At 41.5% G+C, this 25,807-nt stretch overlaps 1 protein-coding gene across 5 annotated transcripts in view; it reads left to right on the top strand.

Annotated features, from left to right (window-relative positions):
- The first annotated feature begins 9,385 nt into the window (after positions 1-9,385).
- The window catches only part of BMS1 (BMS1 ribosome biogenesis factor), a 109,151-nt gene continuing 92,729 nt past the window's right edge, over positions 9,386-25,807 (top strand). For 2 of the 5 annotated variants that reach the window (XM_064290343.1, XM_010598234.3), the window contains exons 1-8: positions 9,386-9,581; positions 13,080-13,292; positions 14,416-14,606; positions 19,985-20,064; positions 22,848-23,036; positions 23,664-23,806; positions 24,475-24,596; positions 24,885-25,078. In XM_064290343.1, coding sequence (XP_064146413.1) covers positions 13,117-13,292; positions 14,416-14,606; positions 19,985-20,064; positions 22,848-23,036; positions 23,664-23,806; positions 24,475-24,596; positions 24,885-25,078 — 1,095 coding nt within the window. In that variant the 5' untranslated portion in view covers positions 9,386-9,581; positions 13,080-13,116. Of the gene's footprint in view, positions 9,634-13,079; positions 13,293-14,415; positions 14,607-19,984; positions 20,065-22,847; positions 23,037-23,663; positions 23,807-24,474; positions 24,597-24,884; positions 25,079-25,807 lie in introns of all 5 variants that reach the window. The other 3 variants (XM_010598233.3, XM_010598232.3, XM_010598235.3) reach the window with 3 other exon arrangements.

The raw sequence follows: 25,807 nt of genomic DNA, 5'->3' as shown, positions 1-25,807 counted from the left end.
GTTATGGCTATGAATAAATTTTGGGAAAAAGGGCTAAGTTTAGGGTGTTGGGGTGAAGCTTAGGTCTATGGTTAAAATTAGGATTAGTGTATCTTAATTATCTAGTGGTGTTGTAACAGAAATACCACAAGTGAATTGCTTTAACAAAGAAATTTATTTCCTCACAGTAAAGTAGGCTAAAAGTCCAAATTCAGGACATCAGCTCCAGAGGAAGGCTTTCTCTCTGTTCTGGCTCTGGAGGAAGGTTCTTCTCATCAATCTTCCCTTGAACTAGGAGACTTTTCAAGCAGAACTCCAGGTCCAAAGGACACACTCTGCTCCTAGCACTGCTTTCTTGGTGGTATGAGGTCCCCCTATCTCTCTGCTTGCTTCTGTCTTTTATACTGTAAAAGAAACTGGCTCAAGACACGATCCAATCCAGTAGATTGAGTCCTTCCTCATCAACACAGCTGCTACCCATCCCCCCACATTAACATCACAGAGGTAGGATTTACAACTCAAAGGAAAATCACATCACATGAAAAAATGTTGGAAGATCCAGTAATACTGGGAATCACAGCTCAGCCCAATTGATACACACATTTTTGGGGGACACAGTTCAATCCACGACTTAGGGTTAGGGTTAGGATTTGGATTAGAGTTAGGGGATAGGGTTAATATTAGGATTAGAATTAGTTTTTAGGGTTAGGGTGAAGACTAGGGCCATGGTAACTTTTAGGTTTATGTTTCAGGTTGGTGTTAATTTAGGTCTATGGTAGGGTGAGGTGTAGGACTAGGACTAGGGATAGGGTTTGGCTAGGGTTAGAGTTTGGGTTAGGGCTAGGGTTTGATCTATGTTTAGGTTATGCATTAGGTTTAGGGTTAGAATTAGGGTTAGGGCTAGGACTGATGTTAGGGTTATGGTTGGGGTTAGGGCTAGAGCTAGGCTTAGGTTTAGGGTTAAGGTTAGGGTTAGATCTAGGAATAGGGTTTTGGTTATGGGTAGAATATTGGTTAGTTAGTGTGCTAGGGTTACGGTTTAGGGTTCGGGTACTTTTACAGGTTTAGGTCCATGGCTAGGGTTAGCGTTGGGGTTAGGGTTAGAGGTAAGGTTAGGTTTAGGTTTAGGTTGACTGTTACGGTTAATATTACAGTATGGGCTAAGGTTATGGCACTGGGTTAAGGTTAGGGATAGACTTAAATCTATGGTTAGGGGTATGGTTAGGGCTAGGTTTAAGGTTAGGTTTAGTGGTGGAATACGGCTATTGCTAGGTCTAGGGGTAATGTTAAGTTTAGTGCTGGGATTTAGTTTATTGGTAACATTAGGGCTATGGCTAGTGTTAGAGTTTGGGTTAGCATTAGGGTAAGGGTTATGGTTATTAGGATTTGCGTTTAGGTTAAGATCAGGGTGAGGTGTATAGCTACGGCTAGGGCTAGGAGTAGGCTTAAGGTTGATTTTATGATTACGTTTAGGGTTTGAATTAGGTTTAGGGCTAGACTGGGGTTAGTGTTAGGTTTAGGACAAGGACAAGGGCTAGGGTATGGGTTAGGGCTAGGGTTAGGGTTAGGGCTTGGATTAGGGTTATGGTTAAGTCTAAGATTAGGTTTAGGGTTACAGTTAGGGCTAAAGCCAGGGATATGGTTAGTGTTAGTGTTGTGGGTAGAATTACAGCTTGTGCAAGGGCTGCTGTTACATTTAGGGTTAGAGTGAGCTTTAGATTAAATGCTAGGGTATGCATAAATTTAGGGGTGGGATATGAGCTTTGGGTAGTGCTAAGGTTAGAGTTTAGGTTGGTGATAGGTCTGTGGTTAAGTTTTCAAGAAACAGACCAGGGCTATGGTTTGGTTTAGAGCAGGGTTAGGGGTGGGGTTGAGGTCTGGGCACAGGTTAGATTTATGGGAAGAATTGCTACTGTGTTAGAACTAGGGTTAGGGATAGGCATAGGGTTAGGGTTATGTGTAGAATTAATTCTAGGGCTAGGATTAGGTTTAGTGCAAGAGTTAGGTTTAGGGGTATATTTGGGTCCTGTGATATGGATAGGGCTAAGATTAGTGTAGAGCTCTGGTTTGCAATGGTTAAGAGCTGGACTCTTAACCAAAATGTCAGCAGTTTGAATCCACCAGCTGCTCCTTGGAAACCATATGGAGCAGTTCTACTACAGGGTTGCTATGAGTCAGAACCGACTCAACAGCACTTAACAACAACACGATTAGGGTTAGCATTGTGTTTAGGGTTCGGGGTATGATTAAGGGCTAGGGATAAATATTGGGCTAGGGTTAGTTCTAGGGTGTGGATATGAGTTAGGTTTAGGGGTGAAATTAAGGTTAGGGCTAGGACTAGGGTTGTGGTTAGTGCAAGTGTAGGAGTAGGACTAGGGCTAGGAAAGGATTAGTGTTAGTGTCAATGTTTTTGTTATGGTCAGGTTACAGTCAGGGTACAGGATAAGTTTAGGAGTAGGATTAGGGTTAGGGATAGGTTATGATTTAGGTTTAGCTTTATGTCTAGGGGTAGGGTCAGGGTTAGGATTAGGGTTAGGGCTAGGGTTGAGTTAGAGTTAATATTAGAATTGGGGTTATGGGTTGGTTTGGGGCTACGGCTAGGGTTATGACTATGGTTTTGGTTAGAGTTAAGGTTAAGTTTAGGGCTAGGGTTAGGGATAGAGCTAAGTTTAGAGTTAGGTTTCAGGTTAGAGTTAGTGTTAGGTTTAGGGGTAGAATTATGGCTACGGCTAGGGCTACCATAGTGTTAGGGTTGAGATTAAAGTCAGGGTTAGTTGTAGGATAAGTGTTAGGCTTATGGTTAGGACTAGGGCTATGGCTAGTGATTGGATTAGCAATAGGGTTAAGATTACAGTTAGGGTTAAAGTGAGGTCTCACCCTGGTGAGGTACGGTATTGTTTAGTTTTAGGGGTAGAATTAAAGCTAGTGCTACGTTTAGGGTTATGATTAGAGCTAGGGTTATAATTAGGGTATGGGTTAATTTTAGGTGTAGAATTAGGACTAGGATTATGTTTAGTGTTAGGGTTAAGATTAGATTTAGGTTTGTGGTTATGGTGACATCTAGGATTATATTTAAATTTTGGGTGAGAAATAGGACTAGGCTTTGGTTTATGGTTAGGAATAGGGTTAGGACTATGGTTAGGGTTAAGGTTACTTTTTGTCTTAGATTATGGTTAGGTCAAGTGTTGTGGCTAGTCTAGTGTTAAGGCTAGAGTTAAGGGTGTTGTTACAGCTAGGTTTGGTGTTAGGTTTAGGACTAAGGTTTGGGTTAGGGCTAGGATTGTGAAAGAATAAACTTCTGTTTGTTGAAGTGTGGTATTTCTGTTAATGGTAGCACTAGATTTCTAAGACACTAACCATAACCCTAACCATATTCATAATCCTAGCCTTAACACAAGCCCTAGATCTAGCTCTAATGCCTAACACAAAATCAGACTCTACAGCTAACAATAACCATAACCCAAGACCACAGTTTAGAAGGCTAGAAGTCCAAATTCAGAGTGTCACCTCCAGGGGGAGGCTTTGTCTCTCTGTCAGTTCTGGAGGAAGGTCCTTGCCATCAATCTTCCCCTGGACTAGGTGCTTCTCAGTGCAGGGAGCCCGGGTCCAAAGGACTCCTTATGTTTCCAACGCTCCTTTCTTGGTGGTATGAGGTCCCCATGTCTCCTGCTTGCTTCCCTCTTTTATATCTCAAAAGAGATTGCCTCAAGACACAATCCAATCTTGTAGACTGAGTCCTGCCTCATTAACATATGAGGCAGGGTATCGACTGGAGGGCACTGGGTTGGGTCACTAACATAACTGCACTAATCCCATCTCATTAACATTATAGAGATAGGACTAGGTCTAGGGCTATGGTTAGGGCTATGGTTATGATTAAGGTTGGCGTTAGCTTTAGGGTTAAGGTTAGGTCTAGGGTTAGGGAACTGTTTAGGCTTAGGGAAAGATTTAGGGCTAAGGCTAGGGTTAGGGTTAGGGTTATGCTATATATTAGGTTAGCAGTATATTTAGGGTTAGGCTAGTTCTAGAACTGGGAATTGGCTATGGCTAGAACTAGGACTAGGGCTTAGGTTAGGTTTAGTGTTAAAGTCATGGCTAGGGCTAGCGCTAGGTTTAGTGCTAGGAGTAGGTATAGGTTTATGGTAGGGTTAGTTTCAGGAATAATATTAGTTTTAGGTGTTAGGGTTAGAGTTAGTGGTAGTGTTAGGGTTAGAGTTAATTTAGAGCTAAGTTAGGGTTAGGTTAGTAATTGCATTAGGGTTATGGTTAAGTTTCAGATCATAGATAGGGTTAGGTTAGGGGTAGAATTATGACTAGTACCAGGGCTAGCACGGGGTTATGGTTAGGATTAAGGTTAAAGTTAGGGTTACGTTTAGGGTTAGGAATAGAATCAGAGTCAGGGCTGTGGCTTGGGGTTATGGTACTGTTAGCGTTAGGGTTTGATGTAGGCTTAGTTTTAAGGTTGAGTTTAACAGTAAAATCGGGGCTACTGCTAGTGTTGGGGTTATGGTTAGTGCTAGGGCTATTTTAGGTTTAGGGTTAAGCCTAGGGTTAGTTTTAGAGGTAGAATAATTAGGCCTAGTGCTAAAGCTAGTGTTAAGTTTGCATTTAATGTTAGAGTTGGTCTGGGAATAAGGCTAGGCATGTGGCTAAAGATAGTGCTAGAACTATGGTTAGAGTTAGTTTTAGGACTAGGGTTAGGGTACAGTTTAGCTTTAGAAGTAGAATTGAAATCAGGGCAAGGGCTATTTTTGGCTTTAACGGTATAGTTAGATTTAGGGCTAGCATTAAGTTTAGGAGACGGCTTTGGTTAGGGTTCATGATATATTTAAGTTTAGGGTACATGTTTTATTTTGGGGGTGTAACTAGGGCTAGGGTTATGATCAGGGTTAGGGCTATGCCTAAGTTTCAGGGAAGGGTTAGGTCTAGGTTTAGAGTGAGTGCTAGGGTTGAGGTTAGAGTCATGGTTAAAGTAAGATTTATGGTTAGAATTAGGGTTAGTGTTAGGCCTAGGCTATGGTCAGGGTTAGGGTTAAGGCTAAGGTTAGGGCTAGTGCTAGGGTTAGGGTTAGGGTTAAGTTTAGGATTTTGTTGAGGGATAGAATTAATGCTAGGGCTAGTGTGTTTATTGTTTTTTAAGTCATCACAATCAGTTTAATTAAGCGCACAGAACAGTAGCCAGTCATGTCACTAAAAACAAAATAATTATTTTTACTTTGAGTGTGCTTTATTTTGTCCACAGGTATTCTGTTAAATAAAGCACCATAGAGAGAGAGAGAGAGAGCCAGGCCACAGCTAAAGAGGATTCCTTACAGAATCCTACTTCTTGTGGCTATTTTGTATACAAGTAAACTTAAGTTTGATAATAAGAACCAGAGGTATTGGGGGCAATCTGCCTCTATTATAAGGTACCAAACAGGCACAGAGGACATTATATTGTACACAATAAAAATGCTGTAAGTTTAAATTTAACTTATCGGTTCTAAGGTTTGGGCTAGGACTAGGGTTAGTGTTAGGTTTACGGTTAGGTTTAAAGTTAGGTTTAGTGATATATTTAGAGCTAGAGCTAGGGTTAGGATTAGGGTTATGGTTAGGGTTTGTGTTAGTGTTAGGTGTTAAGGTTTGGGTTATGGTTAAAGTTAGGGATAAGGTTCATGCTATGAGTAAAGTTAAGTTCAGTGTTAGAGTTAGGGTTTAGAATTAGGTTTAGTGTTAGGGTTAGAGTTAAGATTTGGACCCGGGCTACAGTTTGGATGTGGGTTAGGTTTATGGGTAGAATCAAGTTTTATTTTAGGGGTCGGGATTTTCATTAGGGGCAGGTTTAGGGTTTAGGACTAGGGTTAGGTTAGGGTTATGGTTAGGACTAGGGTAGTGTTAAGTTTATGGCTAGAGTTAAAGTAATATTTAAGGGAGCATTAGGACTACTGCTAGGGCTAGAGTTTGAGTTATATCTATGGCTAGACTTAGAGTTAGAACTAAGGTTAGGTTTAGAAGTAGAATTAGGGCTACCGCCCGGGCTAGTGTACAGTTAGACTTTGGGTTAACATTAGGGCTAGGACTGGTTTAGGGTTAGGATTAGGTCTAGGGTTAGGTTTAGGGTTAGAATTAGGGCTGGGACTTGGGCTACTGTGAGGGTAGGGTTAGGGTTAGGAATTGGGCCAAGACTAGGTCTGGGGCTTAGACTAAGGGTTAGTGTTAAGTTTAGAATTAGTGTTAGTTTTAGGGATAGAGTTAGGATTAGAGCTAGGTTTAGGGCACAGGTTAGGTTTATGGGCATAATTAGAGTTAGGGTTGGAGGTCTGGATGAATATTCATGTTCAGGGTTTGGCTAGGACTAGAGCTAGGGCTTGATCTAGGGTTAGTATTAGGGTTATGGTTAGTGTTAGGGTTTGTTACAGGTTTACTGGTAGATTTAGGGCTAGGGCTACAGTTAGGGTTGAGTTTTGGTTAGAGTTCTGAGTAGGGTTATCTTTAGTTAGTGTTAGTGTTCAGACAAGGGCCACAGCTGGAGTTAATGTCAGGGTTAGGGCTAGGGCTAGGTTTAGGATTATTTAGAATTAGGATTAAGCTCAGTTTTATTGGTAGTATTAAGGCTACTGCTATGGCTAGGGTTAGGGTTACATCTAATTTTAGATTTGGGGGTAGTAATAGGTCTAGTGCTAGGGCTAGTGTTATGGTTACAGTTAAGGTCTGGTTTATGGGCCATGGCTAGGGCTAGGGCTAGGGTTAAGGTTAGGGTTAAGGTTAGGATTAGGGTTTGGGTTAGGGTTAGGGTTTGGGTTAGGACTAGAGTTTGGGTATGGTTTAGGTTTAGGAATTGAATTGGGGTTAGGGCAAATTCTGTGTTTAAGGTAAATTTTAGGGCTAGGGCTAGGATCAAGTATATGGTTAGGGTTTGTTTTACACTTAGGTTTAGGATTAGGTTAGGGATAGGTTTAGGGGTAAGATTAGGGCTATGCCTAGAGCTAGGTTTAGGGTTAGTGTTAGTTCTTTGGTTAGCTATATAAAAAAAAGAGCTATAGGGGTCCGATTAATGCTTGTGGTAGAGATAGTATTAGGGTTAGGGTTACCGTTAAAGTTAAGGTTAGGATTTGTTCTAGGGCTAGGCAACTTTCTTCATTACATATATTTGAATTGGTAAAACTGTACAGTGTTTTTTCAGTCAATGAATGTATTAGGAACTTTGCTTGTTTAAAAAATTAAGGCAAGGTGTAATTTGCAAAGTAAGATAACTCTCTTGACTTCATGTACTTGCATGGGAGAATATGTGTAGTAGTGTGTCAGTCAAAAAATGAGTTGGGAGCTTTCACATCCTTGCAAAACAAAATGTACTTTGAAAACCTGTATTGGCTTCATTTATTTGAATGGAATAATCCATGTATGTTTTCTTATTCAAAGAATGTATGGAGAAATTTAATGTCCTTGTTATGCAAGACGGTCTCTGGTGGCACAGTGGTTTAGTATTTGTCTGCTAACCAGAAGGTCCACATGTCCAATCCACCAGCCGTTCCTTGGAAATCCTAGGGGACAGTTCTGCTCTGTCTTATAGGGTTGCTATGAGTCAGAAGCACTCAACAGCAAAAGTTTTCTGCGTCATACACGATGTGCTTTGAAAACCGAGATAACTCTGTTGAATTCATGTGCTTCAGTGAAGAAACTTTGAGTGTTGTAACAAGGATACACTGTGTAAGTGCATGTTTTAGTTACACAGGGTGTACTTTGAAAACCAGGATAATCCTCATGACTTCAGGTACTCGAATGGAAAATCTGTGCAAAGTTTTCTCAAAGAATGTGTTGTGAACGTGACTGTCCTTTTTACACATGATGCACTTCAGAGAACAGGGTAATTCTCTGGAGTTCATGTTTCATGAGCAAACGCATGTAGTGTTTATTCAGTCAAAGAATGTGCTGGAAACTTTTTCACCCTTGTAATAAAAGATTTGCTTTGAAAACCCGGAAATGAATGGGAGAATCTGTGTAGTGCTTTCTAATCAAAGAATATATGGGGAAATTTCATGTCCCTGTCACACACAATGCATGTTGTAAATGAGGATAATGCCCTTGAAGTCATGCACTTGAATGGAAAATCTGTTTTCTCAAAGAACTTACTGTGAACTTCCCTGTCCTTGCTATAATGTATTTTGAAAACCAGGGTAACTTTCTTGACTTTGTTATCAGGTGGAAACCCCAGGTTCTGCTTGGTGTGACTGGAACTGGCCACTAAGTGAGAAAGCGAGAAGGGAAGGCAGAAAAAACCTGTTTCCTGTCAAGTCGATTGCCACTCCCAGGGACACCATAGGACAGAGTAGAACTGCCTCATAGAGTTTTCAAGGAGCGCCTGGTGGATTTGAACTACCAACCCTTTGGTTAGCAGCTGTAGCTCTTAACCACTAGCCACCAGGGTTTCCTGGCACCTTAATTTCGTTGGGCAAAGACAGGAGTCAGTCAGAGCTGTTGCTGCCAAGACTGCTTCAGAAGGGCAAGGGGAAACGTTAGTTTTAAGGGGTTTACAAGTAGGGACTTCATACAAGTTACATCAGAAACATTCTTAATCATACTACACGGGCGCAATGGGGTTTACTTCATGCACCACTAGGCCAAGAAAGGATTCTAATGTGTGGCGGGGCGGGGTGGGGGGGACGCCAAGCAAAGGAAACAAGATTCTAAGGCAAAGCTGTTTAAGGCTCGGCCTTAACTTCGTGTACATGAGAGGCATAATCTGTGTTGCTATGTCTCAAAGAACGTATTGGGGATTTTCCCATCTAAGTAATACAAGGTGAGCAAGTGGAGGAACAAGAGTGGGCCTGCTGTTGGCCCCAGAGCTGATGCTGCGGAATCCAAGACTAAACCCATTGCCGTCGAGTGGATTCCAACTCATAGCGACCCTATAAGTCAGAGAAGAACTGCCCCATCGAGTTGCCAACATTTTGGTCAGCAGCGTAGCACTTAACCACTGTGCCATCAGGGTTTCTAATCGAAGACTAGAGCCCTTGTTTTCTGACACTCAATCTTGGGATATCCCATTATGCGAGTGCGGGACATGGTAGGTCTGGGGTGACAAAGGCTAAACGTGTTCATTTCGGTTTTCTGTACCGCACTAAGGAACGGCCGCACTGTCGACATTGCCTTTGGCGGGGATAAGCCGGGCGCGGCGTAGGCTCCAAGTTAGTGTAAAGACGCTGGCGCCCCGCCTCCACTGCCCAGCGACCCCCTCTGATGAGAACAGAGACTAGGCACGGCACCGCTGGGAGGCGGGGCGGGGCGGGGCGGCAAGGCGGGGCGGGCGGGGCGGCAAGGCGGGCGGGGCGGGGCGGGGCGGGGCGGGCGGCTAGGTGGGCGGGGCGGAGCGGCGCGGCGCGGCGCGGCGCGGAGCGGGGGGCGGGCGGGGCACCGGGTGGAACATGCCATGGAGACGTCGCTTGCGGCCACCCTCAACCAATCGCTGGTCTTATTCTTGGCTTTCCCCTGAAAGTCGTCTCTCCGCCGGAATCCTTCTTCTGCTTCCTTGTTTCCCGCCGGGGTATAGAGGCAGTGCGTAGGGTTTATTTCCGTTTCCGTCCGTGTCCATGCGTGCCTGAGGAGCTCTAGCTGTTGTGAACCAGGTAAACGCTGCGGTTGGCGGAACCTGGGCCCTGGGGCTCTCTGGGAGGATTGGTGAGTCGCCCACCGGGTTAAGATCCTCCTTCGGTCCTCCCGCACAGTCTTTCCTTTTGAGGATCCCCTCGTAGCTCGGACTGACGCACGTTTCGTTCATGCCGGAGAAGTGCTTCGAGGTCTTGGGCGAATGGCAGAGTGAATTTATGCTGAGTCCAGACGCGAGGGGGAAGTGACGGGAGGGGGAAGTGGAGAGGTCACTTCCCGGCGGGGGGAGAGGGGGCATTCCGAGCAGGTGACGGTAGACCTGAGCTAGATTGGCGGGCTCCAAATTGTGCTTTTCCCACTAAGAAAGTCACCAGTACAAGTTGAGAACCAAAATATAAAAGAGAAGAAAATAATCTCTTAAAGTCGCCAGTGACTAGTTTAACAGCGTTCTTTGAACCCAGTTTTTCTACATCCCGGGCCAGTGTTCCTTGACGTTATCCTAAGATGTAAAAAACTAGTTATCCTAGAGTGGATCCTTACTTACGGCGACCCCATGTGTTTCAGAGTAGAACTGTGCTCAATAGGGTTTTTAGTGGCTGATTTTTTCAGAAGTAGATCCACAGACCTTTGTTCCAAGGTGCCCCAGTGGACTGGAACCTCCAACCTTTCGGTTAGCAGCCAAACACATTAACTTTTTGCACTACTCAGAGATGTAAAAAACAGAAAACCAAACCAGCTGTCTTTGAGTCGATTCTGACTCATAGCCATCCTATAGGACAGGGTAGAATTGCCTCATAGGGTTTCCAAGGAGCAGCTGGTAGATTTGAACTGCCGATCTTTTGGTTAGCAGCCATATCACTTAACCAGTGGGCCATCAGGGCTCCTACTTAGGACGTAAGAACTGTCTGTGTGTCTGTGAGAAGCCGCTGACCTATATGCGCTAATTGCAACCAGTGCAGCCTTCTGAAGTGACAGTTTCTGATTGGCACAGATGAGATCAGTGTGTATTTCCTCTACCGGTCAGACTGTATCTGTAGCTGTCTCCTGGTACAGTGCTTAGGACATCATAACCCATTACCTTTGAGTCGATTTTGACTCATGACGATCCCATGTGTTACAAAGTAGAACTGCTCTATAGGGTTTTCTTGGCTGTGATCTTTTTTTTTAATCTTTCTAAATCATATTTATTTTTATTGTACTTTAGATGAAGTTTTACAGAACAAACTAGTTTCTCATTAAATAATTAATACAATAATGTTTTTGTGACATTGGTTGCCAACCCCACAACATGTCAACACGCTCTCCTTCTCGACCTTGGGTTCCCCATTACCAGCTTTTCTGTTCCCTCCTGACTTCTTGCCTTGCGCCTGGGCTGGTGTGCCCATTTAGTCTTGTTTTGTTTTATGGGCCTGCCTAATCTTTGGAATCAACCCGACAGCAGTGGGTTTTTAATCTTTGGCTGAAGGGTGAACCTCAGGAGTGACTTCATTACTGAGCTGTAAGGGTAGGGGGCCATACTCTTGGGGTTTCTTCAGTCTCTGTCAGGCTAGTAAGTCTGGTCTCTCTTTTTTTTTTGTGAGTTAGAATTTTGTTCTACATTTTTCTCCAGCTCTGTCCGGGACCCTCTATTGTGATCCCTGTCAGAGCAGTCAGTGGTGGTAGCGAGGAGGCACTATCTAGTTGTACTGGATTCAGTCTGGTGGAGGCTGTGGTACTTGTGGTCCACTAGTCCTTTGGACTAATCTTTGTCTCGTGTCTTTGGTTTTCTTCATTCTCCCTTGCGCCAGACTGGATGAGACCAGTGAAGTATCTTAGATGGCTGCTCACAAGCTTTTAAGAACCCAGATGCTACTCACCAAAGTAGAATGTAGAACGTTTTCTTTATAAACTACGTTATGCCAACTGAGCTAGATGTCCCCAGAGAACATGGTCCCCACAGCCCTCAGCTCAGTAATTTGTCCCCTCAAGGAGTTTGAATGTGTCTGTGGAGCTTCCATGACCTTGCCTTGGGCAAGTTGTGCTGGCTTCCCCAGTATTGTATACTGTCTTACCCTTCACCAAAGTTATCACTTATGTATTGTCTATTTAGTGTTTTTCTCTCTGCATCATTCCCCTCCCTCACAACCATCAAAGATTGTTTCTTTTTGTGTGTAAACTTTTTCATGAGTTTTTATAGTAGTGGTCTCGTACAATATTTGTCCTTTTGTAATTGACTTATTTCACTCAGCGTAATACCCTCCGGATTCATCAGTGTTTTGAGGTGCTTCACAGAGTCATCATTGTTCTTCATCCTCGCGTAGTATTCCATTGTGTGTATGTACCATAGTTGGTTTGTCCATTCATGTCTTGATGGATACCTAGGTTGTTTCCATCTTTTTGCTGTTGTGAACAGTGCTGCAGTGAACATGGGTGTGCATGTCTATTTGTGTGAGGGCTCTTATTTTTCTAGAATATATTCCTGGAGTGGGATTGCTGGGTCATATGGTATTTCTATTTCTAGCTTTTTAAGGAAGCGCTGTACTGTTTTCTAAAATGGTTGTACCATTTTGCATTCCCAGCAGCAGTGCATAAGAGTTCCAGTCTCCCCACAGCCTCTCCAACATTTATTTTCTGTTTTTTTTGACTTCGTGTCTTGGCTATAATCTTTAAGGAAGCAGATTGCCAGGACTTTCTTCTGTGATGCCTGGGGTGGGTTCAAGTGGTTAAACTTTAGGTTAGTAGTCAAGTGCAAACCATTTGCGCCACCCAGGGATCTGTAATGCTAGAGAGTCATTAACATTTTTTAATTTTTTTAGTAAATTTTGAAAAATAGTTTAAGGTAGGAAAGTACTTAATCTGGTTGATATCTAGGCTTGATGTCCAATGTGGTAGCCATGAGCCACAAATGGGTGTTTAAATTTAGAATTATATTAATTAAAATTAAGTAAAATCATAAATTCAGTTTTTCATTTTCACTAAGTACACCTTAATTTCACAAGCATTTGGTGTTGAAAAGTGCAGACTGAATATTTCTGTTGTAGAAATGGACAGTGCTGACCTAGACACTAGGGTCGCTATGAGTCGAACTCAACTCAGTGGCAGCAGGTTTGGGGTTTTTTTGGACCTAGATACTTCGAATAAAAGGTAACGTAAGCAGAGGTAAATAATCTATTTTACAGCATAACAGGACAACTTGGTGGCTTAGTGGTTAAGTATTATGGCTGCTAACAAAAAAGTCAGCGGTTCAAATCCACCAGGTGCTCCTTGGAAACTCTGTGGGGCAGCTCTACTCTGTCCTGTAGGGTAGCTATGATTTGGAATCGACTCAACAGTAACGGGTTTTGTTATCATTTTTTTTTTTTTTTTAATAGCATAACAGAGAAAAGTGAAATTGAGGATGACATTAAGCAGTTTCTACCCTTGATGGGTGAACAAATGCATAATCTTTTCATAATGAAATAAAAAATTTGCCGTTTTTCCCTTTTGTTGGCTGGATTGCTAAATCTCTCCCCTACTTTTCTCCCTCCGTTCATCTGAAGTAGGTTAGAACTACTTGTGAGTTGGTAAAAAGCTACTATGGAGACTAAAGACCAGAAGAAACACCGAAAGAAAAACAGCGGACCCAAAGCTGAGAAGAAAAAAAAAAGGCATCTGCAGAATCTCCAACTTGGAGATGAGGAAGATGCCCGGAAGAGAAACCCCAGAGCTTTTGCAGTCCAGTCTGCTGTGCGGATGGCTCGGTCCTTTCACAGGTACCTTTAGCTGGAGTCTAGTGATTCTGTCCATTTCTTTTTTTTTAAATGGTAGGAGCCTCTCACAGGTGACCTTTGGATCCATGAGTTCCTATAACACTGGAATTAGAAGTTGCCTAGTGTAGCTCCAAAGGATATGGAGATGCGTGTTGTATACTGTTTACTAAAACGTGCAAAGCCTTTCCTGTGGAAGCTGCCTTGCCTCCAGATTGGATTTGGTTTTTTCACTCCCCCCCCACCCCCGCAAAAGAAAAGCTTAGAGTTTTTCATTTTAAAATTTGTTGTTAAACTTTATCTCTTGTAGTAAGTGTGCTTGCTTTTTTCTGGTGTGTTTCATATAATTGTAATATGTGGTATTAAATAGCTTTACTTAGTATGTGCTTACTATATGTCAGGCATTGTACTTTAAATATTATTGAATTAAATCCTCCAGTCTTGCGAGTGTAGAGATTATTGTCGTCCTCATTTTATATTGAGGCTCAGAAAGCAAGTTACCCCCCATCACTTAAACAGTAAGTAAAGAAAAAAAAATAAACAACAGTTGCTGTTGACTCATCTCAGACTCATGAAAATTCCATGTGTGTTAAAGTAGAACTGTGCTCCATAGGGTTTTCAATGGCCGATTTTTTGGCAGTAGATTCCAGGCCATTCTTCTGAGGAGCCTCTGTGAACTTGAGCCTCCAGCCTTCATTTAGCAGCTGAGTGAGTTAACCATTTATACCACTCAGGGACTTCAGCCAGTATATAGGAGAGCCATATTCAACTCCAAAGCCTCTGCTCTTATGATATACTGCCCCAGTGTTTGTCTTTTGTCTTCTTTTTAATGTATTAGTATCAGTGTACAAATGAATCCATTTTAAGGTGATTATAGTTTTCCACCCTCTGTACTATTGAAGTCATCTTGTTTCGTCGTTACTGAAAAACAGTTGTTTGGATTGGGGTTAGAAGTTATCAAGTTAACAACTAGTAAGTTACTTCTCTCTACATATTGTCTGCTTCACTGTCTTTAAAATGGTTGATGCCTTTTATAATTTGAAATTCAATTTACCTCTCTGTCTTCCCCTCTTCCTCCTTCTTCCTCCCTCACCCTCCCTCTCTCTCTCTTTTTTTTTTTTGCAAATAGGACTCAGGATTTGAAGACAAAAAAGCATCACATTCCAGTGGTTGATCGAACTCCACTAGAGCCCCCACCAATAGTGGTGGTGGTCATGGGGCCTCCAAAAGTTGGGAAGAGCACTTTGATACAGTGCCTCATTCGGAACTTCACCAGACAGAAGTTGACTGAGATCAGAGGCCCGGTAACAATCGTGTCAGGTAGGAAAGTGCAGCCACAGAGCTGACATAGCAGGTGTTGTCATCCGGGGGCCATGCATGTCTCTGTTGTTTTTGTGGCTGGTAAATGTTAGGGTAATATTGTTATTTCATGTCACCTCTCTTACACTTAGTTGGTTGTAGTAAAGTTAGGTTCCTAGAGATAATAATGATATAGTCATAATGTTTTGCTGTTGAGTTGGCTTTGACTCGTGGTGACCCTATGCACAATGGAACAGAACACTGCTTGGCCTTGCACTGTCCCCATGATCAGTTGCAGACGTTACATTGTGGTCCATTGGCTGATTTTCAGAAGTAGATCTCCAGGCCTTTGTTCCTGTTGTTCTTGTTAGGTGCCGTCGAGTCAGTTCTGACTCATAGCGACCCTATGCACAACAGAACGAAACACCGCCTGGTCCGGTGCCATCCTTAAAATCGTTGTTATGCTTGAGCTCATTGTTGCAGCCACTGTGTCAATCCACCTCGTTGAGGGTCTTCCGCTTTTCCGCTGACCCTGTACTCTGCCAAGCATGATGTCCTTCTGCAGGGACTGATCCCTCCTGACAACATGTCCAAGGTGTTTAAGACCCAGTCTCGCCATCCTTGCTTCTAAGGAGCATTCTGGCTGCACTTCTTCCAAGACAGATTTGTTCGTTCTTTTGGCAGTCCATGGTATATTCAATATTCTTCGCCAACACCACAATTCAAAGGCGTCAACTCTTCTTTGGTCTTCCTTATTCATTGTCCAGCTTTCACATGCATGTGATGCGATTGAAAATACCGTGGCTTGGGTCAGGCACACCTTAGTCTTCAGGGTGACATCTCTGCTCTTCAACACTTTGAAGAGGTCCTTTGCAGCAGATTTACCCAGTGCAATGTGTCTTTTGATTTCTTGACTGCTGCTTCCATGGCTGTTGATTGTGGATCCAAGTAAAATGAAATCCTTGACAACTTCAGTCTTTTCTCCATTTATCATGACGTTGCTCATTGGTCCAGTTGTGAGGATTTTTGTTTTCTTTATGTTGAGGTGTAATCCATACTGAAGGCTGTGGTCTTTGGTCTTCATCAGTAAGTGCTTCAAGTCCTCTTCACTTTCAGCAAGCAAGGTTGTGTCATCTGCATAACGCAGGCTGTTAATGAGTCTTCCTCCAATCCTGATGCCCCGTTCGTCTTCATATAGTCCAGTTTCTTGGATTATTTGTTCAGCATACAGATTAAATAGGTATGGTGAAAGAATACGACCCTGACGCACACCTTTCCTGACTTGAAACCAATCAATATCCCCTTGTTCTGTCTGAACAACTGCCTCTTGATCTATGTAAAGGTTCCTCATGAACACAATTAAGTGTTCTGGAATTCCCATTCTTCACAGTGTTATCCATAGTTTGTTCTGATCCACACAGTCGAATGCCTTTGCATAGTCAATAAAACACAGGTAAACATCCTTCTGGTATTCTCTGCTTTCAGCCAGGATCCATCTGACATGAGCAATGATATCCCCAGTTCCACGTCCTCTTCTGAATCCAGCCCGAATTTCTGGCAGTTCCCTGTTGATAATACTGCTGCAGCCATTTTTGAATGATCTTCAGCAGGATTTTGCTTGCATATGATATTAGTGATATTGCTCTATAATTTCCACATTTGGTTGGATCACCTTTCTTGGAATAGGCACAAATATGGATCTCTTCCAGTCAGTTGGCCAGGGAGCTGTCTTCCATATTTCTTGGCATAGACGAGTGAGCACCTCCAGTGCTGCAGCTGTTTGTTGAAACATCTCAATTGATATTCCATCAATTCCTAGAGCCTTGTTTTTTGCCAATGCCTTCAGAGCAACTTGGATTTCTTCCTTCAGTACCATCGGTTCCTGATCATATGCCACCTCTTGAAATGGTTGAATATTGACTAATTCTTTTTGGTATAATGACTCTGTGTGTTCCTTCCATCTTCTTTTGATGCTTCCTGCGTCGTTTAATATTTTCCCCGTGGAATCCTTCACTATTGCAACTCGAGGATTGAATGTTTTCTTCAGTTCTTTCAGGATGAGAAACGCCAAGCATGTTCTTCCCTTTTGGTTTTCCATCTCCAGCTCTTTGCACATGTCATTATAATACTTTACTTTGTCTTCTTGAGAGGCCCTTTGAAATCTTGTGTTCAGTTCTTTTACTTCATCAGTTCTTCCTTTTGCTTTAGCTGCTCAACGCTCAAGAGCAAATTTCAGAGTCTCCTTTGACATCCATCTTGGTCTTTTCTTTCTCTCCTGTCTTTTCAGTGACCTCTTGCTTTCTTCATGGATGATATCCTTGATGTCATTCCACAACTCAACTGGTCTTCGGTCACTACTGTTCAGTGCATCAAATCTATTCTCTAGATGGTCTCTGAATTCAGGTGGGATATGCTCAAGGTCATATTTTGGCTCTCGTGGACTTGCCCTGATTTTCTTCAGTTTCAGCTTGAACTTGCATATGAGCAATTGCTGATCTGTTTCTCAGTCGGCCCCTGGCCTTGTTCTGACTAATGATATTGAGCTTTTCCATCGTCTCTTTCCACAGATGTAGTCAATTTGATTTCTGTGTGTTCCACCTGGCGAGGTCTGTGTGTATAGTCGCCGTTTATGTTGATAAAACAAGGTATTTGCAATGAAGAAGTCATTGGTCATGCAAAATTCTATCATTCGATCTCTGGCATTGTTTCCATCACCAAGGCCATATTTTCCAACTACTGATCCTTCTTCTTTGTTTTCAACTTTTGCATTCCAATCGCCAGTAATTATCAATGCATCTTGATTGCATGTTCGATCAATTTCAGACTGCAGCAGCTGATAAAAATCTTCTTTTTCTTCATCTTTGGCCCTAGTGGTTGGTGCGTAAATTTGAATAATAGTCTTATTAACTGGTCTTCCCTGTAGGCATATGGATATTATCCTATCACTGACAGCGTTGTACTTCAGGATACATCTTGAAATGTTCTTTTTGACGATGAATGCAACACCATACCTCTTCGAGTTGTCATTCCCAGCATAGTAGACTATATGATTGTCTGATTCAGAATGGCCAATACCAGTCCATTTCAGCTCACTAATGCCTAGGATATCGATGTTTATGCATTGCATTTCATTTTTGACGATTTCCAATTTTCCTAGATTCGTACTTTGTACGTTCCAGGTTCCGATTATTAATGGATGTTCGCAGCTGTTTCTTCTCATTTTGAGTCATGCCACATCAGCAAATGAAGGTCCCGAAAGCTTTACTCCATCCAGGTCATTAAGGTCAACTCTACTTTGAGGAGGCAGCTCTTCCCCAGTCATCTGTTGAGTGCCTTCCAACCTGGGGGCTCATCTTCCAGTACTATATCAGACAGTGTTCCGCTCCTATTCGTAAGGTTTTCACTGGCTAATGGTTTTCAGAAGTAGACTGCTGGGTCCTTCTTCCTAGTCTGTCTTAGTAGCCTGGAAGCTGAGCTGAAACCTGTCCTCCATGGGTGACCCTGCTGGTATCTGAATACCGGTGGCATAGCTTCCAGCATGACAGCAACAGACAAGCCCCCATAGTACGAGAAACCGACAGACACGTGAGGGCCTTTCTTCCTAGTCTGTGTTATTCTGGAAGCTCCACTGAAATAGCATCGTAGCAAAACGTAAGCCACCGTGATACAGCAAACTGACAGACCAACGGTGGCTGTGCTTGAGGTGCATTGGCTGGGAATTGAACCCAGGTCTCCCTCATGGGAGGCGAGAATTCTACCATTGAATCCGCAATGCCTCATATATACCTTATTCTGACTGGTCTTGCCAAATGTGCTCCTCTGAAAGAACTTGGCGGGCTTGCACAGACTGGTGTGGTCATGGTGAGCACATTCATTTAACAGCTTCAACAAATGGATGCAATGCTGGAAGCGCATACTCATTTATATCAGGAAATCTGGAATACAGCTACCTGGCCAGCTGACTGAAGAGAGCCATATTTGTGTCCATTCCAAAGTAAGGCCATCAAATGGAAGGTGGAAATTATTGGCCAACGTGATTAATGTCACCTGCTAGCAAAATTGTCCTGAAGATAATTCAAAAACAGCTGCAGCTGTACATCAGCAGGGAACTGTCAGAAGCTCAAGCTGGATTCAGAAGAGAATGTGGAGTGAGCAATATCATTGCTGATGTCAGATGTATCTTGGCTAGAGAACATCAGGAAAATGTTTGCCTGTATTTTATCGTCTCGGAAGAAGTACAGCCAGAACACCCCTTAGAAGGGGTGTTCTGATGTGTCATTAGGAAAGACTAACTGCTAGGAAAGGGCATCATGTTTGGTAAAGTACAAGGTCAGCAAAAATGAGGGAAACCTGCAGTAAGATGAGTTGACGCAATAGCTGCAGCAGTGCTCTCCGACGCAGCAAAGGTCGTGCGGGTGGCGCAGGACCTGGCAGTGTCGGGTTCTGCTATCCGCGCGGCCACCGTGAGCTGGAGCCGGCTTGGTGGCAGCCAGTGACAGAGCGCCTCCTGTGTACCAGGCGTGTATGCCTGCCAGACCAGAAGCCACGTTCTGGTGGACGTGAGAGGGAGCTGTTTTTTTCTTTATTACGTGGTAATTTGTCTGCTATAGGAAGTGATGATCTTTTTAAGCTCGAGGGAAGATGAAACCAGTTCCTAAAATGAAAGTGATAGATACCAAGTCTCTTATAGTAATAATACAGTCAGGCTGAGGGTTTTCTTTATTTCTCTTCAAGGCATTCCTCATCTTTTTAACCTTTTTTCTTTTTACTTACTTTAGAAATAATTACATTCTTTTTTATTAGTTTTGAGGATGTTTTTAACTATAGTGGGAACATAGTAAACTTTGATATAGGTAAAAGCATAGACTAGCGATGGAACAGAAGGTTCACTCATGAAGCCTTCTCTCCGCCCATTCCAGCCAGAATTTTACTTATTTGAGCAGTTTTACTATCTGGATAGACTTTCTGTATTTAAAATTAAGAGGGACCATAGCAAAAAAAAAAACCAGAATAGAATTTATTTTATTTTAGCAGTTTTCTCTATGAAAACGAACTTTTGGCTTATTCCTATAAATGCACACGGTATTTTACTAGATAAAGTTGGGGATCCCTGGGTGGTACAAACATTTAAGCTCTCGACTACTAGCCAAAAGGTTGGTACTTCAAATCCCCCAGAGACATCTCAGAAGATAGGCCTGGAGATCTGCCTCTAAAAGGTCACAGCCGTGAAAACCCTATGGAACAGTTCTACTCTGCACATGTAGGTTACCATCAGTCAGAACTGAGTTGATGACTAACAACAACTGAATGCAATTAAAAAATTATCATTCAAGTTAATGGATAGATTTTTTTTTTCCAGGAAATTAAAAAAAATAAAATTTTGATTTTTTCACTTGCAGGTAAAAAGCGCAGACTTACCATTATTGAATGTGGGTGTGACATTAACATGATGATTGATCTGGCTAAAGTAGCGGATTTGGTAAGTCCATGGGGGCAGCCTGGGTTTCTGGTGGATATTAGCTGTGTGATAGTTTATTTATCCTATACTGAAGGGCAGTAGAATTTATGATTATCAACAGAATGGTATCAACAGAAATATAGTAGATGTGTCTGAATTGGTGATGATGATGATAAAGGAATGTGCACAATCGAATGTATTCTAAAACCTAAAAGCAACCGCAGGATGGAGAAAGCCTTTGAAGAACATAGATAATACGTTCTTTAACGTATACACGTATGTACCAATGCTAGGTACCATTTCTTGGACCCTTACTAGGCACTGCACTAACAGCTTTCTCCAAATTTAACCCATTACCCAACAGGCCTTTGAGGTAAGTAGGTATTCTCTTGATGAAATTGGGGGTCCCAGTAGTTAAGTAACTTGTCTGAGGATGGGAACCTTGCTCTTGATGGGGCCAGAACTTCTGTTTGTAATGATTATGATAAGGTAAGTACATGAATTGCCCTTGAGTGATTGGAATTTATAAATAGAAAATCCAAACAGTCTTTAGTATATGGAGAATATGCAGCCTTGATTGCATTTACAGAAATGATAATCTTAATTATTACTAACATTCTATTAATTACTTTTTAAATGAGGAAAATCGAAGTAAAATTTTAAGAAAGAAAAATTAAGCCGTATTGATTAGGGAGTATAGGGTAATAGATAAACCTTGCTTTTTTTATTCAACTCTTTCTAGAAAGCTGTTTGTTGACAAAGAGCTATAAGTTTTATCCTTTGGCCCAGGAAGTCTGCTAAAATATAAAATACAAAGTAATTTAATGACGATGTTACAGCTGTTCCATTTAAATATCCCAAAACTAAATGCTATTTAAATTTTAAACGTGATGCTATCATTGGTAAATATAAGTGTGTTTTTATCAGCACAAAACAGTATAAACTTACTAACCCATATGTATTTAGAGAGGTTAAAATAGTTCAGAATATGATAGTCCTTAGTTTCTCTTTTATGTAAAACTTACCCATATTAAAAGCATATTCATATTAGGAGGGACATTTTGTGTGCATCTTTTTAAGATTTTAAAAAAGATTGCATGTACTTGGTATTCTATTCAAGATGTACTGTTGGGAACGTATAAATATATACTCACCCTTTTGTTATTTTAAAATATATTGTTCTGTGCTTTACCTTTTCTGCCTGGATTATAAATAGTGAGTATTTATAAGCTCAACATCATTTTTAACAGTTTATTCCATTGTGAGGCTACACTATGGTTTATTTAACCTAGTTTATGTTGATTTCTCTGGGCTGCCATGAAGCATCCTAAGTCATGCGAAGGCACACACATAATACACAGATGTGTGTGTGCACATGCATGTGTGCACATATGTGTGTATTCAGGGAGGAATGTAGGCTTCACTTATCTTTAATTGATGAAGATTGACAGCTAAGGGGCTGCATGCCAGTCCCTAATCCTACAGTAGTTGCTTGCTGCCTGGCACTCCATGGTGTCAAATGGGATGTGGGAATATTCCAGAGCCAACCAGCCCACCTGCCTTCACATTGTTGTAGTGTATCTGGGGAACACTGCTGCTGGCTGGTCTGGGGTCTGCAGTGGCAGCTATGCTTCCTGGCATCGAGCTTCTGCCACACTCTGTAGCCTACCTTTGTGTACTTTGTGGTTTGGGGTTATGGCCGTTCCTTATTTTAATCAAAGATGGGTTTTTCTGTTTCTGTTTTTTGTTCTGATTTTTAGTTAACTACAGATAGACAAGAGCAGTAATGTCTATAATATCTTAAAACTAGAAGCCTCCAGGAATCAACTCTGAAATTATTTTGCGTGCTTGAAGAGTCATAAATTTTAGAAATTTGCTCTTTTGTTTTTTTATTCCTGGGGATAAAATAATTGGGTCAAAAGGTTTATCACAATGATTACCTTTTTTTTTTTTTTTTTCCTTTTCTATCATTCTTTAGATGAAGGTTTACAGAGCAAATTAGTTTCTCATTAAAAATCTGTTTTATCTGCTTGTATTTTCATATAGATTACCCTTCATCACAATGTCACAGCCCTTTGGTTCAACTCTATAAACTGGGAGCCATTTTTTTTTTAGTTTCTAAGCAATTACATGATATAAATTAACATGAAAGATAGAGCTTTCCTACACACTTCCCAGCAAAAAAAATATTATTTTTTTCTTATGAGAAGGTTGAAACAAAAATGTTCGGTTTCCTGTGCTTCTTTATTATTTTTGTAATTCGTTACTGCTTGTTTCCATTTTTTGGGTCTCACAGATCTGTTATTTGGCTTCCTTGTTAGATGTCTATTATTTAGCTTTAAAATACCTTAATAAAGAGCATTCATTTCCTGAAGTGAGACCCATCCTTTTCTGAGTTACTTCTCACACTTCAGAATTCTTGACATGGCAGAGTTTATATCCTGGTGGGTATCATTTTATGGTTGCCTTTTAGAGCAACTCAGAGGATATTTTCTTTGTCAGGGTGATCCCTAGGTAGTCATCCGGTTTAGTCTATAGCAGGAGTCAGGAAACTTTTTCTGTAAAGGGCCAGATAGTAAATATTTTAGGCTTTGCAGGTTTCTGTTGCAACTACGTAACTATGCATTTGTAGTGCAAAAGCAGCCATAGGCAGTATGTAAATGAATAAAAGTGGCAGTGTTCCAATAAAACTTGTTACGAAAACAGGTGATGAGCCAAATTTGACCCATGGGCTATATAGTGTGCTGACGCCAGTCTACATGATTCATTTTAGTAGCTTCCTTCAGAAATTGTTCTGTTTTTAGGTTCTGATGCTTGTAGATGCCAGCTTTGGGTTTGAAATGGAAACATTTGAATTTCTAAACATCTGTCAAGTACATGGCTTTCCAAAAATTATGGGAGTTCTCACCCACCTAGACTCCTTCAAGCATAATAAGCAACTGAAGAAGACAAAGAAGCGATTAAAACACAGATTCTGGACAGAAGTCTACCCGGTAGGAAGAGAAATAATTTTTGAACACTAATACTATAATCCTTTTCAAATGGACAATGTGAAGGAGAGATTAACAAATATCTCTACAGGATTCACTCCTGAGTTTATGTATCGGTTCCAGTCTCTGCAATATTTCCCTTGAGACAGTCTTTATTCTGGGCTTCTCGATGTATCGTCTCTCTGTCCACCAGTACCAGGCAGTGTCTGGCTGTAAGTGATTCGGGTTCATGAGTTAGAGTTCATCAGAAGTTTCTCCTAGTTACAGGATTAGGAGCTGTAGAGTACACATCTTGCCACTCCTCCCTCCCCTCTATACTGCTGTGGCCAGTTCGTCACAGAATTCTTTCTGTGCTGAGGAGCCTCGTTGCCCTTCTGTGTGCAGTGTTCCAGACAGATGCCACTCTCCTATCAACATAGATCAATCATGAAACTAAACTTGCAGTTCAGCCCCTGATTGGTCCTAATAGGATGAGTCTCGAAGGAAGCCCTATAGGCTCCGGAAGCATCGAGACGTTTGTCTTGCCAGAAGGGGCACTTACTTAGAATTGTTTCTGACTTAGGACCTTTATTTTGGTGCAATATTGAGAAGAATTTAATTGAAATTTAACTTTATTTTTTTAATATTTAGGGTGCCAAACTGTTCTACCTTTCTGGAATAGTACATGGAGAATATCAAAACCAAGAAATTCATAATCTGGGCCGTTTTATTACAGTTATGAAGTTTAGGCCTCTCACATGGCAAACCTCTCACCCTTATATCCTGGCAGACAGGTAAGAAGTGAATGTAAGCTTTTTCTTCCTGGCACATATATCCTAAAGCTAAAACAGTTAAAAAAGAACAATGATAGAGCTTATTTTGTGCGTATTTGATTAGTGGGGGAAGAAATGTACTTCATGGGCGGTATCTACTTTTCCTTGAATCATCACTTAAAGATGCTCTGCCTTCAAAAGTGAATATGGAATGTTCTATCACGAGGATTGTAAAGCATTTAAAAGACTACAGGATTTGGCCCTGTCTTACTTTCTCAGCTCACATGTGCCTTGCACTTTCCTTCCTTTATGTTTTTACTCACATTGCTTTTTCAGCCTAGAATACCCTTTTTCCACCTGCCAGAATCCAAGGCACATTAAAAAACCCAAATCAAAGATTAACTGTCTTCCATAAAGGTTTTGTTAAATATGTTCTCTACCCCTGATTACTGGTAGAAATCATTCCCTATTTCTGAGGTCTTAGGGAATGTATGTCCCATACACCATAAAAGAGATACAGTCGTATGCCTGCTGTTTTTCCTTTGGTAGACTGAACTCTGCTTCCTTACTTCTGTATTTTCTATAAATGCTTAGTAAATGAGTGAATGTGATGAAGCATTGACATGTGAGGGAGGTACAGTGAACTTTTAATATTCATTTCTGTCTTGATTGAGTTTTTATTTTTCTAGGATGGAGGATTTGACAAACCCAGAAGATATTCGAACAAATATCAAGTGTGACCGAAAGGTGTCTCTTTATGGTTACTTAAGAGGAGCATACTTGAAAAATAAAAGCCAAATTCACATGCCAGGTATCCTCTTGTAAAACTCTGTGTTTTTACAACTTTGGGAGTGATTTCATGAGAAACTGAGGAATGGTCAACAGGTTAGAGCCATCTTAGTGGAGGTTTAAAAAGTAACCCAGCTATGCATCAGTTAGCAAAGGAGTTGACAGATACCCTCTGCTTTGATGATGGTACAGTCCCAGTGTTGAACGGTGCCCCTTTTTATGTGTCTTAAGCCTTTGGACTTTGGAGCTTTGCTACCAACATTTAATTCACTTGTCAGCTGAATCCCTTTTCCTTTGTTCTGTCTTCCAGGTGTAGGAGATTTCACTGTGAGCGATGTCAGTTTTCTCCCAGACCCGTGTGCTCTTCCTGAACAGCAGAAGAAGCGTTGTTTAAATGAGAAAGAGAAGTTGGTTTATGCACCTTTCTCTGGCGTTGGTGGTGTGTTGTACGACAAAGATGCTGTCTATGTTGATCTCGGTGGCAGCCATGTTTTTCAGGAATCGGTGAGAATGTGGAAACTTTGATCTGAACTCTCGTCGTTCTCTTAGGATCTGTTCTTTAGTGACAGAAGGTGCAGGATGTGAGGCAAGAGTAATGCTGGTTGTGATGGTTAAGGTTATGTGTGTCAACTTGGTTAGGCCATGATTCTCAGTGGTTTGACAGTTATGTAATGATGTAGTCATTCTCCATTGTGATCTGATATGGTCATCCTTCATTTTCGCATAGTACCAGTTTTCACATGAAACCTAACCATGTTGATAAGTGAGAAGTGGCTGTATGTGCATATAGTCATATAAATGTATATACGTAGGCATACACCTTTATATACACATACATGCCTTCATGCATATGTATATACCTGCACATATATTTTTCGGTTGTTTCAAAATTATATGTGCCATAGTAATTACCAACAGGTCCTTTTTTCTTGTGTACTTTTTAGTGACTTCGTTTACATTGACTACTCAGTGTACACTTCACCCTTATTCACTGTTACTTTTTCCATCACCAAAAATAACAAGTGTCTACTATCTGGAGAGTGAATTCCTCCCTCCCCTACATCTCTGGTAACCACTAATAAACATTAGTTTCTATATATTTACTCATTCATGTCATTTCATAAAAGTCAGAACATACAGCATTTGTTTTTTTGTGATTGACTTATTTCATTCAACATAACGTCCTCCAGGATCATCCATGTTCCAAGATGTTTTGGGAACTCATTTTTCTTT

Source organism: Loxodonta africana, chromosome 8 (genome assembly GCF_030014295.1).
Source record: "Loxodonta africana isolate mLoxAfr1 chromosome 8, mLoxAfr1.hap2, whole genome shotgun sequence".
NCBI lineage: Eukaryota > Metazoa > Chordata > Mammalia > Proboscidea > Elephantidae > Loxodonta > Loxodonta africana.
The sequence above is the reverse complement of the archived record's forward strand: the minus strand, read 5'-3'. Positions and strand labels throughout refer to the sequence as shown.